This window comes from Amblyomma americanum, chromosome 8, assembly GCF_052857255.1.
Source record: "Amblyomma americanum isolate KBUSLIRL-KWMA chromosome 8, ASM5285725v1, whole genome shotgun sequence".
NCBI classification, from domain to species: Eukaryota; Metazoa; Arthropoda; class Arachnida; order Ixodida; family Ixodidae; genus Amblyomma; species Amblyomma americanum.
The window spans coordinates 102,612,782-102,625,693 of record NC_135504.1 but is presented as its reverse complement, the minus strand read 5'-3'; the positions used below and the strand labels follow the sequence as shown (position 1 = coordinate 102,625,693).

Genomic DNA, 12,912 nt, shown 5'->3' with positions numbered 1-12,912 from the left:
CATTCTACATCCAGCAAATGAGATGATTTCGAAATGTAAATTTAACTGCCAAAAAGTACAGAACGTTGCTTAAATGGAACTCATATATGAAAATTAGAAGCCGCCGTGGTGGCTCAGTGGTTATGGCGCTCGGCAGCTGGCCCGAAAGACGCGGGTTCGATCCCGGCCGCGGTGGTCGAATTTCGTTGGAGGCCAAACTCTAGAGGCCCGTGTACTGTGCGATGTCAGTGCACGTTAAAGAACCCCAAGTGGTCCAAATTCCCGAAGCCCTTCACTACGGCGTCTCTCATAGCCTTAGTCACTTTGCGACGTTAAACCCCCATAAACTAAACTAAACTGAACTGAAAGTTAGACTTTTAAATATTTTAAACCCTGTTTAATGTTCAGGCTGAAGAGGCAGCTTCTTCTCGGAGAAGCTCCAGATAATCATCAACATCAATAATCATCAACATCATCAACGCACCGCAGCCTTAAATTCCATGTTATGCCACTTGACTCTCAATTGAAATATTATTCATCTGTTCTAAAACCTAACTTTAGCCGACAGTAATCTGCGCTTGCTATCGCGCTCCAGACAGTGATGCTTCGTTCATTCCTTCCTTCCACAACGCCCTTCATTGATAACTTCTGAACTTCCACACTCTTGTCTCTTTGTCCTAGGTGACTTCAACTTTCCCGAAATTCATTCGCGAACCCGTCTGACACGACTAATTCTTGTGCGCGCGATTTCTTGAATACTTGTCACACTTTTTGTCTGTCCCAACTGGTCACCAGCTTATCAAGGAAGAACGCTCAATCATCTAACATATTAGACCTGATACTAATGTCACATACAGAAAACTTGATATCACTCTTGAATCTGCCGGGTATCAGTGACCACGCAACGTTTCTCAACCACTTACCGCACCCGAAAAAATAACTTAAACAATCACACTTTAGGATAAAAGAGACTATGAAAGCATCAACAGTGAACTTGATGCGTTCCAAACATGGTTTTTAACCGATTTTTGTGATCGCACTCCTGAAACTAATTGGCTACTGTTCAAAAACAAAATGCATGCTCTAATTCAAAAATTTATACCTACCATCACCGTAACTGAACGCCATGAATCTCCCTGGTTCAATTCAGTGCTAAAACGCATGAATAACAAAAAGAAAAGACTTTTCCGAACCGCCAAAAAACCAATAACCCGAACACGTGGCAAAATTATTACGAAGCAGAGAGATCCTATAAACTACAGGTATACAAAACTAAACACTCGTTTTTTTCTTCTACTCTACCCTACAAGATTCGTACAAACCCACGTCAATTCTGGAAGTGTATCAATCCTAACCCCATCAGAAATGTAGCACTGTGTGACGATGATAATTATCCAATTGAAGATTATGACGTTGCGGATGTTTTGAATTTATCATTCAGCTCAGTTTTCACTCACGAACAGAATAACAATTTACTCGATTTTCCTTCCTTTAAATTTCCACCTATGCCGGACGTGAGCTTCGAACCTGATGGTATTGTCAAATTAATCGACTCTTTGAAATTAACCTCTTCAGCTGGTGTTGACGGAATTAATACTAAAGTGTTAAAAAATACAAAACATACCACTAGCACCATATTGTCTCATATATTTCAGCAATCCCTTTCATCAGCCATCATACCCCATGACTGGAAAGTAGGCAAGGTCATCCCAGTCCCCAAAAAAGGGCCTTCATCTTCTCGCCATAATTATCGACCAATATCCATCACATGTATCACTTCCAAACTAATGGAACATATAATTTTGTCTCAAGTTATAAAATTTCTAATGTCAGTCAACTTTTTCCACTCTAACCAGCATGGCTTTTTAAAAGGTTTATGTTGTGAAACACAATTAGCCCTCTTTATTAACGACCTTAGCTCTAGCATTGACCTTAACATTCCTGTTGACGTCCTCTTCCTCGATTTTGAAAAATCTTTTGACAAAGTTCCTCACAAACGACTATTCCTGAAACTTTCTCGTCTCAATTTTAACGAACATGTTTTTAATTAGATATGCAGCTTTCTCATTAATCGACAGCAGTTTGATTTTGTTATTAAATGTTCATTTTCTTATTCCTCTGTTATATCTGGGGTACCTCAGGGCACCGTCTTGGGCCTCCTCATTTTTCTAATTTATATTAACGATTTGCCAGCTAACATATGTTCTAACATTCGCATATTCGCTGATGATTGCGTTATCTACCGGCCTATTACTAACAGCGATGACATTTTGCTTCTTCAGCCTGACATTCACCACGTACTAACCTGGTGGAATACATGGCTAATGTCTTTAAATATGAAACAACATCTCTGCTATCATTCCACCGACGTCATTCACAACCATATTCAAGATATCTAATAGGAAATGCTGAAATCGCTTCAGTATAAACATACAAGTACTTCGGCAACCATTTGACACCTGATATAAATTGGTCTTTTCATGTATCTCAGAATACTAACCAGCAAATCGCGCCCTTGGTTACTTTCGACGAACCTGCGACTAGCACCCCCATCAGTGAAATCCCTTGCTTACTAACACTTATCACTCCCAAATTAGAATATGCATGCGCGATCTGGGACCCTCATCAAAATAACCTTTCCAGTACTCTCGAATCTGTACAGAATCGCTCAGCTCGTTTCATTTTCTCAACCTTTTCTTATCTTGTAAGTGTAACTCAACTAAAATGCAATGCTCAACTCACAACTTTAGCGAACCGCCGAAAAATTTCCAGACTGTGTCTGTTTCATAAATTCTATCATCATACACATCTCAACTCCATTATCAGCCCCGCACATCGCATCTCCAATCGCACAAACCACGGGAAGGCAGTCTACCCTCCCCCTGCCCGCACTTCTGCGCATCTGTCATCATTTTTCGTTCATACAGCAAGGGACTGGAATGACCTGCCAAACGCCATCGTTGATCAGATCGACTCATTGTCATTCAGATCAATTGAAGAAATTTACTGCTGAAGTTCCACCCCCTCATGTAATACCCATTCAATGGGGCCTTTGATGTAATAATAAATAAATAAATGAATAAATAAACATGCCTAAATATTCTCAACACTGATATGACAAACGTTGTGATATCATGATATCTGGATCTGAGAAAGACGTTCGACAGTAAATGTCTCGCAGTAAATTTATATAAGGGCCGTTTTGAGAGGATATTAGCGTGATGGTCAGTTAAAATTTAACCAGCCACATTAAATGTATTACAGATATTGCAGCCTTGTTTTCAAACTAAATGAAACTGTCAGCCTCTAGGCAGGATTTGGCTTCTGTGAACAAGCCTTTGAGAGCGATGGATTAGAGTAGGCTCTCGACATCTATGGAAAACGCATAGGACCCTGCTTTGTTCGTATTTGTTCTAGCCTGTGAGCTCCTTGCAGCATTCTATATATAGGGCCTTTTCTGGGGAACACCTCTGTGATGACAGAACTGCCTATTTTGATGGGAGGTCCTTTTTTTACAACAGAGAGTTGCGAGTCTGCGCTCATTCTGTGTAATTCCTTTTTTATTTCTCATGTGTTGCGCTATGAAGCAGTGCGTCTTTAAAAACAAATATACTCTAGAATCGCATACCGACTCACAACCGAGCAGCCAACATTTTTATCTTGACTTCACGAAAAAGGCTATTTTTCTAGCCATTGCTCTCTCTGGGCGAGCAGATGCACCCTTGGCGATAATCTAGAAAGAAAGAAAAATTTTTCGAGACGCTTAAGGTACGCTTTAAGGGAGAAACGCGACAGCGTTCCCTCGTGGTCGAGCACTCGCTGATTTGGATGGCACATTAAATTTCAGGGAAGGTCATGACTGAGTAAACCTCCTTGATAATATATCTTGAAGAGACTTCCAGGCTCAGAAGATACGGGCGCCATCTGCTGGGCCACCACTATGCATGGCGAAAGGGGGTTTAAGTTCTTGCCTACAGGATGGCGCTACGACTGCACGCCAAGATCGAAGAAATTGCATTGGAAGCGCATTGTACTCGCTTAATTCCGATATCTGTGATTTACATCCTCATAATTACTCATGTATGGCTCAGAACAGATCTCGAAGATACGTTTCTAAGCAACGCGTGCATTGACTAGACGCGCCTTTATTCATGTTCAAACGTCGAGCCGTCGTGGCGGCGCCTTTCCCATACTTGACGCTGAGCAGCGTGCTGTAGTGGAGAGGCCTATCACTTTGGTCGACATTAAATCTGTCATTTCTGACCTGACGGTTCAGAAATCTTCTCGGCCAGATGGCATTAATATCGAGTTCTATAAAACATCTTCCGCTTGCCTAACGCCTGTCAAGATGGAGGTTTTCCAGGCTTCCTGAGATGTTGGTTTTTTTGCCCCCCGCTTTCTATTCTGGGCATACTAAATTATTTCAAAAAGCACAGATACAAATCCGTTGAAAACAGTTGAAGGATATCGTCCAATTTCTCTCTGTAATCTAGGTTACTAACTTTTTGCAAAGGTTCTTTGAAATCGTCTGCAGCTAGTTGTCGCTCACTTAATAATCACGCATCAGGTCTTCGGTATCAGAGGCTAAAGCCTTCAAATCCATACTCATATTGCACGTTAATTAGTGGAGACAGTGAATGATGAGACCGGACAAGTAGCTATAATTATGATTGACCTTGCCAAAGCCTTTGATAGAGTTCGACACGATTTCTTGCTTGCGGTTTTAGAGCATACAAATATTGGAGATGTTTTGCTTAGGGGCATAAAACTGTGCTCTACGGAGTCGTATACAATGCTAATTGTTAACCAAGAGATAGCCAAACCATTTCAATGGAAATTATCTTTTGGCCAATGCTCTACATTCTCGCCTGTGTTGTTTGACCTCTATCTTGAACCCCTTCGCCTCTGTAATATCAACTGCGCAACTAGCCGTGGTTTCTCTCTCGCGCAATGTGAAATTAAGATTTTGGCCTATGCATGTGTTGTCGGCGTCTTTTGTTCTCACAAAAAGAGTGTGCCTGAGGCATTACGTCGACGGAACAGTTTTGCAAGGAATCAGGTGCGACGCTTGATCTAGATAAACCCAAGGGGTTTTGGTTGGGCTATTGGGGTACAACTCCAAGTCATTGTGGTGGCATAAGCTAGGACTGCGGGACCCTTCACTATCCAAGGGGCGCAACGGTCGCAAAGTCGCAAAGGTAGAGCTTACTGGGATTCACAGATACCCTCCTGAGACGACAAACCCAGCCTTGGATGGGTAGAGAATTGTCAGCCTTTGCTCTGGCTCAAGGCTGCAACATTTGTTTATTTGCGAAACTTGCCTATGTGCTGCTGGTTCTCCACTGTGCAAAGAAAAAATTGCAGGTGATGAGCAGAATATTTGCTACATTTGTAAGGCGTTCCCAATGGAACTATTGCGTCGCGATAACCTATTTCTTTCTCTAGAGTCTGTTGCAATCGACTTTGTTCACTTATTCGTGCACAAGCTTGTTTAAAGTTTTTTTCTTTTCAAATCGCCAAACAACCCTTTTTAGTAGCTTTGCTTAATAGGCGCCTCCGCGTTCATTTGCCTCTCCTATTCGCACACTGGACACACTCGTGAGGGGTCTTTATGGGGATTCTTTAAGGAAGTTGCTGACACCTTCAATTTCATGACTGTGCCCTTTTGCTTAGATGACCTGCATAGCCTGTCCAGAAGGTAGATTATTCAGGCATTTACACAATATTTGTAACCTCTACCGTTGCATCGGCACCCTTTTCTGGAGTTGCTTGACACCAGTGTTTTAAAACGTGTTAGACAAATGTGTATTTCCTCTGCACAAACATTTTTCTTTAAACTGCACACATCTACGCTGCGTGTGAAGGCATGGCTTCATGCAAACGAGATGCTTGCGCCATGGCCGGTGAACTGCCGCCTGTGCAGTACACCAGAGACAGTTGACCATTGTTTCATTCTGTGCATTGATGCTGTGTTCTTATGGGATATATTACAACGAACAATTAAGAAGGACACTGACATCACGCCCTACAGTATCCATTTTTTTGACTGTAGAGAAAAACTGTCTTGTGACATGTGATGTATTTATTTTGCTGGAACTATTTAGTCTTTGAAAGAGCCGCATGATAGACCGCCACGCCGAATCACCACGGTCGTCGAAATCTTTGTTTCGTGAACAATGCGCTTTAGTGCGGGGAGTATATGCTGCTGTGCAAGAGCCGCCCAGCTGCCTCCCGTATCTGGACTCATGTGTGTGCCTCCAAGACTTTTGATGCTTTGGAAGGAGGGCTCACGCAGGGGTATGGTGGCCTGGAGTTTTGTGGCGTTAGTGTGCTTATACTTTTCTTTTGGGCACTATTTTCATGCAATAAAGAAAAAAAAATGCCGTCGTTGCGGAGTGTAAGCGTCACGTCTCAAACGCGAAAAGCCCTGGTTCGATTCCCGGATTGCATGCCGATTTTTCTATTCATTGAATATGAATGCCCTCTCATTTTTACGCTAGCCTCAAATATTGCGGCGTATGCGCATTAAAGAGCTCTGGCAGGCATAGGTAACTCAGCTTTACATGGCGTAGTGAAGCTATCTCTTCGAAGTGAATCCGTCTGTATTTCGCATCGCGAAGGTATAAAGGTTGGGGCAAACCAGAGAGATCCCGAGCAGTCGAATCAGGCACCGACTTTTATTCCGTGTCAACATTGAGTGTATTATAAATTACACTTATTGTTTTTTGGAGTCTGTCTTTACTTTAAATTAGAAATGTTCTCATTGAGAGGATGACTTCGCGCAAGAATTGGGAGAATCGTGCTATTACAAGATTAAGTTGTCAGTACGCCTTGAACCAGAGGTCATATTTTTTTTTTTTTTACCAACTGTGCGGTCTCGAGGTTTCCGCGCCGGAAATACTTGCAGCTGGTAAATAAATAAGCCAGATGATCCTGTTTGCTGTTTGCTTCTCATTACAATACAGGGATAATCATATGTTCAAATCAAATTTTATGAATGGTGACAGTTTTTATGGTCTAGTGTATTTACAAGCAATCTTCGGCGACTGTTCTCAGCAGTGTAAATTATGCTGTCGGAATCAAGCATTCCTTAGTTCCATCTTTGAGTCGCCACAATAGTAGGATACATACTTTTAGTTTACTTATGACTTCTCTTACTGAGTGCAATCATTTCCCCCAACAATTACCTACGATTATTCACTGAGTGTCCTTTGTGCGTTCATTTCGGGACTTACTATTTTGTCTCTTATTGCTGTGGTCTAATTTGCTGCGGATACTAAGGCCGTAATTGTAAAAATATAATAAACGGCTTTGCAGTCGAATGGCGCTTACGTGGACTTATTTTTTAAAGGTAAGCGGCCATGAGCTCTGCTATGGACAGCCATTTTTTTGTTTAAATGTATGACTTGTGAAAGAGATCTTTTGCAGCTTTCACTCTCGACACCAGTTTAGACTGTGGTTTCGGTGTTTAAATTTGGCACCACTGATTTTTTACTTGCATATATCACGTTGTCTCGTTGAAATCGTTTTACAATAAATTTAATGTTAGTACTGTGCATGTTTCCTTTATTTATCAGACATAAAACTAACCATTTGTAATTTAGGGGAAAAGGATTTTGTGCCCTTTGTGTGTAATGAAAAGAGTAACATAAAAACTAAATGAAGATGGACAGATAATACTGGAAGGTTATATTCCTTTCAACATGAATCAGTGTCTTTGCTGTCCTTGCTCTGTCCCAATATATCGACTCTAATGAAGTGCCTGTCGCTATGTCCGGAAAAACAATGGCGGGTCTTAACGTACATAAGTCTAGTAGAAGAAGCGAAAGCAGTTGAAGCAACACCGTCTGGAAGGCAACCGCGTGCAAGATCTTATCGCCAGTCGCTATAGGCTGCCGTGCGAGGGGAGATGTGTGTGGGGATGAGGTGTCGATTTCGCACGTTGACGGAGCAGGTGCGCAGTGCCTCCGCCGCTGGCGCTCCGTCTAAGGCTAAGGGTTGAGGCTTCACATTTACGTCGGGTTTTTCGGCTTTGCTAGTAAACTAATGCTCTCACACTAAGAGAGGAGTGACGCCCACTTTTCTAATATGTCATTAGCGCTTTTCATATGTCTCCGGCATTGTGTTGTCGGCAAGCAAAACAGAAAGACCGAAGTACGGATAAGAAATTTTTCATGCAGTAACTATTGCATGTGCTCAAACGATTAACTCACACATAGCTTGCAGTACTAAAGAGGCCATGTCTGTCAACGCCTTAATCTCGTGACGTGATAGCGCCTCCAGTTTCTACTTTACAGAAGCATTAAATAGCTCAGAGGGTTGGTTTCTCCAGCCCTCAGGCTTTTTCACTTACGGCATTCTCTCTCCGGCACACATTTGAAGTCCATCGTCCGAAAGAATCCATACTTGCAGTGGCATACGCATTTCCCTTCTAGGCAGTATGTGTAGGGCGTATCCGGGCACGTGTCTTCGTCCATGTAGTTCGGCTCGCACTTTCTCTTTTCTTCATTAGGGTTCCAGCACTCTTGTAAATTATAAAAAAATACTCCGTGTCTCACCCGTAGTGATAATTAGTAGACAAGGAAAGGGAAATGAGGGGCTTGTTACGAGACACTTACAAAGAATGCCATCAGTCCCTTAAAATAAGGAAAGCATTGGGAGCAGAGACAAGAAAAGACAACCATTCGCCGCAGGTGGGATCCGAACTGAGGATCGCCGCATGTCACTGTTGGTGTTCTGCCGACTGAGCTGCTACGAAAGCTGTTTTCTCTTCTAGATTTTATTCAAATATCTCTCCGGCAAAAAATGGTTACATTACAAATTTGCGATTGATCAAGATAACTCGTGGATTTGCACGCCACTGGTGGCCCGTTGTTGTTCTCTCGTCGAATTTATAATCAGCTATTCTCATGCTAAAAAAAAAGACTGAACTATTTTCAAGCCAAACAGGGTTCGACTACTAATTTCCAATTGATCAAACCAAACCTTAAAAACAGAACGTTCTCTATACTTACCTCGGTGTCACCGGCTGTTGGCATTTTTAATATGCCAGTCATATCACCTTAGCCCTCAAGAACAGCGATCGGCGTCGCATTGCTTTATCGCAGACCACGCTTCTAAACAATTCTACAAAAGTGGTTGGCCGTTTGCCTGCTGTTCTCTCGATCCATGTGTTGCTTCTCAACGAGGCAGCGTAAAAGATTAGTGCTTTCACAGCATTTTACTCTCACCAAATTTAAAATAATGATTAAGTGCTTGTGCATCCAGATTATAGAAATATAAAAAATTTTTCAGTATTCACCTGACAGGTAGGCTAATTAGAGATCGGTAGTTTTGCTTTTTTAACAAAAAGACAGAAAGCAACTTATCAGGATAGTTCCGTGTCCTATGATACCGGTACACGCTTAGGTGTGCTTATAAAACACGCAAATTATCTTTTCAAAATATATTTTTAAGGCCTCAACATCGCTGGCATTTCACAGATAAAGCGGTTATTTGAACTCGCAATTTCTGGATTGTTATTTGACTAAGTGACGCACAGTTTTATCTTCGTAGTCATCAAATGACTAAAATGGTTTTGAATTGTAGTTGCGATAAATTAAATTATCTAATGCGATAATTTTTATTTTAACATTCATTTGCCTTTTTTTCAATCAATTGCTTCGAAACACAGTCGTGAAATGATAATTTCCAGAGTCTGAGTGCCTCTCAATGGCAGGTTTTCCTCCTGAATACATGGCTTCATCTGAAGAAATGTAACAGGACCACACGATCGGCAGCAGTAAGAAAAGCAGGCAGCACGGATACTGTATAATAGGTTCATATCGTAACACACCGCCTCAAAGAGGTGACTACTTAGCGCTATGTCGTAAACTTTGTGCCAGCCCGCAATAGTGGTAAGTTCCATTATATACGTCATCACGGTATAAAGAGGACTACCTCAAGGATGAAACTCCCCTCTCCATTCCTGTTGTCCAAAGTTCGGGTAACATATCAGAGTCTACATTCCTTTATGATAAGCTACCTTTTCAAAACAGCCCGATGCTCGAACGACACGCACAGAAAGCACTGCTCAGATTTGGGGACAGTATCCTGCAATAGACATCTTGTCTGCAGGACCATTTTACGTTCCCGAGAAAACTAACTAGTCCTTGAAATTCTAGTCGAGCTACTGAAATGAGACACATTAAAAACTGCTTGTATAAAAGCGACAAGTCGATGCATAAGCGCGCTGGCAGTAGTGATAGCACGAAATAAACACTATATCGAAAAGGACACAAACCAGGCGACATTAACATGCCGATGACGTGGCGTTGATGTCTGCATATTCTTTCGCTTATTTGGTTTTAGCAATCGGCGACTGCGGCATTTAAAACGGACGCCCCTTTCGAAGCGAAGAGCAGCTCTAAGAAGAGCACCTTTTCTGGTGAATTGTGTTTTGCATATCAAAGACCAATACCCACGCATTAAACATGCCTGAACCCCTTCTAAAAGTGTCGTGAATGGGTCATGTTTCTAGGTTTGTTTATTGGGGAAATCTTCTAAAATGACTCTTTGGTGAGCTGCTGATACAACTATGCCTTAGATGTTTCACCAACGTGCAATCAGACGTAGGGGCTGATGAGTTTCTAAACATGGCTACCCATAGCGGCTACCTATGGCTACCCATAACGAGTGGGGAACCTGCTTTAAAATGTCAGTAAATTTTCCTGTAATTAAACGTTACAACCTCAGTTTAAATGTAGGCTCTTCGAGATTGATGACGTCAGATGGAAAATGTTGAAAAGCAAAATAAATTCATTCAGTGCTGCAGTCATTTCCTCACGCGTCTAAGAGCACGCCTCAAAATAGAAGCTTGAGAAATAATGACTCCATGAGCCGTGGCATCACGGCAAAAGTTTTACAGCATCACTTAATTTGAAGGAAGGCGAAAAATGAAAACAAAAACTACGATACCGCACACACAGGGACAAATTATGTGCTTCCTTCACATACCCTCAAGAAGTCCATAGCACATTTTGACAAAGTTACTAGAACGTTCCAAAACCATGGCAGTATCAGCGTTACAGTTTATAATAATTTTTAAAGGGGGCGAAATTCTAACTTATCGCAATATTTTAAACTGAACTATAAAAAAGTCTTGTTAATACCTACGGCATATCTACAAGCTTTGTTATGTTTTAGACATGGGAAAGAAGAGTTCTCTACAACATGGTCGAGTGCGCCGGTTGTCGATTCTTATATCTTAATCTTATATCATTGGTTGATTTTTCTTTCCGCAAGCTGCGTTTTAGCGTTGGCAAACGAAACGCATATTAATTGTCCTGATGGCAATTTCCGGATACCATAAAAGTGAAACTAGCAAATGCAGCTGTTGATCATATTAGTGAAGGCAAACTTACTCGGCTTCATGCTTTATAATGCTACGTCCTAAACTTAGGTGTGCGCATCCGGGAAGAGGGAAAAATAAAACCAAATCAGATATATTTACGTCATGCAGCGTCTGATCGATGGTAGCTGAAATGAACTGCTACGGCAAATAAATGGGAAGTAAATAATTTGACTGGCTTCATCACGCCATTTTCTCTGCAAGTTCGACTGGCTACCTTGGGCCGTGACTGTTCACGAGAACGGTGCCGGCGAAGGTGTTTCTTCTAATTTAGAATGCCTAAAACTAAAACCTGTTAACTTGGACGACAAAGTAATAGGCACCATACGCACGCACGCACATTCGCACAGAGGTTGTCGTAAAAGTGCCGTGAGGAGTAAAAAGTATTTGTACAAGTGACCAAAAAATAAGTGGCAGAATGCTCATGCGCAGCATTGCTGTTCACGAAAACGACAGTAGCTAAAGGGCCAGTGTGTTCCCGCTTTTCAGTTTAAGGAATGTTTAGTACACGCACAGCCTGCCGACGCTTGAAAACGCACAGTGGCTGGCTTTGCAAACGGTGCTTCTTACCAGACTTATCCGTGCTGTGAACATGGGAACAATTCCGCGCTGTGGCTAAGAAGCGCTCGCTATTTCAGCGCCGCACGGTTCGATTACGCGAATCCAGTAGTCGGTCACTCGTGCAAAACTTTTTTTTTTACTTCTCAGTGAACCTGTATACAGATTTCGACCCTCAGCGACTTGAGAAAAAAGTAGTGGTCTAATTATATCAGTTCAAAACCTACAAACAGCTCACTACTTCCGGTACTGGTTTGTTTGTACATAGTTTTGTATTAATATGTGTAGAGCTATCCGAGACACAACGGCACCCAACGCGCTCCTTTAATGCCAGGGCAGAAATAATCAGCCTTACCGTCACACATAATTCGACGTGAGGCGCAGCTGGCCAAGGACCCCATTGTAGCGAAAAGAAGAACGTGTATTACGATCATTCTTCTGTTGGCTTCACAGCACGCACCCTAGATGGACATATATGAAAAGATTCACGAGCTAGTTAATGCTGAAGGCCACCAATATCCCCAATATAATACCACCTGTCCTACTACAGCACTGCTATAAAAGACACACATCCAACCTAAACTTAATCGAAGCGACTACTGCTGGTTATTCATTAAACTATCTGGGCTCTTGCCTTGAGCGACTACTAGCAAAGGTAGCGCCTCGCAAACACAGCGTTTATTTATAGAACACTTAGAATACCAAAGGGCAAGAAAGCAGATGAGCAAGTTGATCGAAAGAGCGCAAGTTCACCGACTGCTGACGTGCCCCAACGAAAACAAAATGTCGAGCATTGTCAGCCGTAAGATAATAAAAGCAAGCAAAATACGTATCCCTATATAAGTTCACGACTTTTTCTATACAGTCGTGTGGAAAGTCTGAGAGGATTTTTATTTTGTACGATCTGTGATAAAACGATCTCAGCTCATGAGGGAAAGTTTAAAGATAGCACGACCTCTGTTGAGAGGGCTATGTCATTCCAATAC

General features: G+C 42.0%; 1 protein-coding gene across 1 annotated transcript in view; it reads right to left on the bottom strand.

Annotated features, from left to right (window-relative positions):
- LOC144100601 (uncharacterized) overlaps positions 1-12,577 on the bottom strand; it is a 54,927-nt gene extending 42,350 nt beyond the window's left edge. Inside the window, exons 1-2 of the mRNA XM_077633493.1 lie at positions 12,282-12,577; positions 8,333-8,503 (exon numbers count right to left, since the gene is read on the bottom strand). Of these exons, the coding sequence (XP_077489619.1) occupies positions 8,333-8,503; positions 12,282-12,360 (250 nt within the window). The 5' untranslated portion in view covers positions 12,361-12,577. The remainder of the gene's footprint in view (positions 1-8,332; positions 8,504-12,281) is intronic.
- Positions 12,578-12,912: the final 335 nt, after the last annotated feature.